Genomic DNA, 2,585 nt, shown 5'->3' with positions numbered 1-2,585 from the left:
GATGGATGGATGGATGTTGATATTGTATCATCCCTTTCATTCTTAACTTTTACTTTGCCTGCTTTTGTCTTTGAACGGCTTTTATTTTGAAGTGTCTCAGCGGAAGTAGACGTCAGCACGTCCGGCTTCCCTGTCAGCTCGTGTCTCCTTGGAGCCGCTGAGGAAGGGTTTTCCTCGGACTTTGTCCTCCATCACTTCCTCCTTGGCACCAATGGGGGTCAGGGCCGCGCGCTGGGAGGAGCCGGCCGCTCAGGTGCGATGCTGCAGCGGCCAGTGAGAGGCTGCTGCTCGGGGCTTCCTGCAGCGGGGGAGCAACGATGGTCACGGAGCCGAAACTTTGCCACGCATGTCCGGCTGGCTGAAGAAGTTCTCTGCGGCTGATGGGATCGTAGCAGCGGTCACTTTGTTTCCTTGGTTTCCTTCCGGACCGCCCCTGCGCCTCTCCCCAGCCCGGCGGCGGAGGGCCCATGGGGGCCAAGCAGAGCAGCCCCTCCGCTCCCTCTCCCGCTAACGGCCGGACCAGAGCCTACTCCGGGTCGGACCTGCCCTCCGCCAGCAGCGGCAGGACCACCAGCACCGCGGAGGGGGTCCGGTACCGCGCACAGGGCACGTCCAGAGCCTCCGGAGCCGCGTCCAGCTCCGGCCAGCCTCCCGGAACCAGGCCCACGTCCGCGGGCGGCTCTTCGGGTCCAGGTTCCGGAGCCCGGTCCGGTATCAGCATCCCGAACAGCGGAGGAGTCCGGAGTTCACCGGAGTCCGGCGGCAGCAGCCCGGAGGAGGCGGACCAGGACCGGACGAGGCACGGAGGGGCCCGGCTGGTGATCGGATCTTTACCCGCTCACCTGTCGCCTCACCTATTCGGAGGTAAGTGGGTCGGTGTGCTGACCCGGTTCGGTTCAGGAACCTGCGGCTCGGTTGTTTGGACTTTAACATGTCGCCTGATGAGACGTCCAACAGGTGTCATTCAGCTGGTTCTGGAAGGGGCTGGTTCTGGAAGGGACTGGTTCTGGAAGGGGCTGGTTCTGGACGCGGTAACTGCTGTTTAGGGTTAGTTCTGCTGCTTTCTAGAGTCTGGCCCAGGAACCTTTCAGTCTGGTTATGGTTCTGTTCCCTGTCCGGGTCTTGGACCCTAACCAGACCCAGACCCTGGCCTTCCCAAGGTTCTGTTGGGTTCACCTCTGAGGCCACAAACAGGATGGTGGCCGTTGGACCCGGTTCCACTCTGCTGGTTACTGATTGAATGGCTTCTGGAGATCATTCAGTGACCCGGGTTTTATTGGCACGCTTAATCAGTTTATTGCCAGTTTCTCTCATCAGAACCAGTAAAGGAGCTTTAGCTCTGAGGATTTCTGGGAAAAACTGACCAACCAGGAGCAGAGTGTGACCTTTGACCCAAATACCTCCAGGCAGAACATGTGTGGGATTGGCAGGCTGATTGGTGGGTTCCGATGCCGGCTGATTGGTGGGTTCCGATGCCGGCTGATTGGTGGGTTCCGATGCCGGCNTAAAAACACATTGTGCAGCTCAATGCTGGCTGCTTCTGTGATCTGTAAATGATACGCACTCCTCATAGCAAAATATAGGTAACGAATACTCACCCTCCTCCTGAAATCAAATATGTCACAACATCTACCTCTAACTGTCTTTGGTTTTCTTACTCGTCTTTTTGCAAAGCAGTAATGTCCAGTTTCAGATCAGGTGCCTCGTTTGATACGAAAAGTGTTTCCATTGTAGTTTTGCAAAATATAAGAATTTCTATAGAACTAAAAAAAGCCTTCCTGCAGCCAGAGGGTTGCTGGTTTGAACCTCAGTTCTGTCTCAGTTTTAATGTCCTTGGGCAAGGCACTTTATCCTCATCACATTCTGATAGTGGTCCAAGGTATATGACTAGATAAAAGCCTAATTTTTCAAATTTAAATTACGTTTTCATACCTGCTTGTCTGTTTATAGCGTTAAGCAGAATTGCATGTTGACATATTGGATTTATGCAGATCATTATTTACCACTTTCTGTAATAAGAACAAATTGTGTTAGTGTCATAGACACTATTGTTTTTACTGTTTGCCGCATCCAGCCATCATCTTCAGCAGAGAGAGTAGAACCATTCCCTGTTAAAGCTGCCCTCCTCCTGCTTTTTTCTCTTTCCATCTTCCGCTTTCTCGCACCCTTGCCTCCAATCCACCATTATTAGTGTATCCAATACTCCAGAGGGCAAATAAACTTTTAAAAAATACCCCATAACCCACCAAGCATAACCCATTTTCCTCTCCATGCAATTAACTGCGCCAACATTTACAATATGATTACAGACACTTTAAAAAAAGTCATGGGGGGAACGTAGGGCATATTAGGTATCAGCAAGGGGTTGATCGTAATGGTTGCGTTTCCTGGAGACACACATTTTCTTTTTCACACTGTAGTGAGAGCCACTAAATTCTACCCAGGCAGTAAAAATCAATGCACTGGAACTATGATAACAAACACAGACAACCACTTTCTTTCTCATCACTAACTTTATTCCCACTTTCCTTTCTCCGAGGTCCCTGTTCATTTTTATCTCCATGCGCTGTACCCAGCCGTGCACT

General features: G+C 51.6%; 1 protein-coding gene across 1 annotated transcript; it reads left to right on the top strand.

Moving 5' to 3' along the window:
• Positions 1–117: 117 nt before the first annotated feature.
• Positions 118–1,498, top strand: LOC107102545 (E3 ubiquitin-protein ligase ZNRF2-like). The gene has a single exon (XM_015401908.1). The coding sequence runs from the start codon at positions 468–470 to the stop codon at positions 1,044–1,046; it is 579 nt and encodes a 192-aa protein (XP_015257394.1). The 5' UTR covers positions 118–467; the 3' UTR covers positions 1,047–1,498.
• Positions 1,499–2,585: the final 1,087 nt, after the last annotated feature.

The sequence above is a fragment of the Cyprinodon variegatus genome, unplaced genomic scaffold (assembly GCF_000732505.1).
Source record: "Cyprinodon variegatus isolate N-32 unplaced genomic scaffold, C_variegatus-1.0 Scaffold1272, whole genome shotgun sequence".
NCBI lineage: Eukaryota > Metazoa > Chordata > Actinopteri > Cyprinodontiformes > Cyprinodontidae > Cyprinodon > Cyprinodon variegatus.
This window is presented reverse-complemented; position numbering and strand designations above follow the sequence as displayed.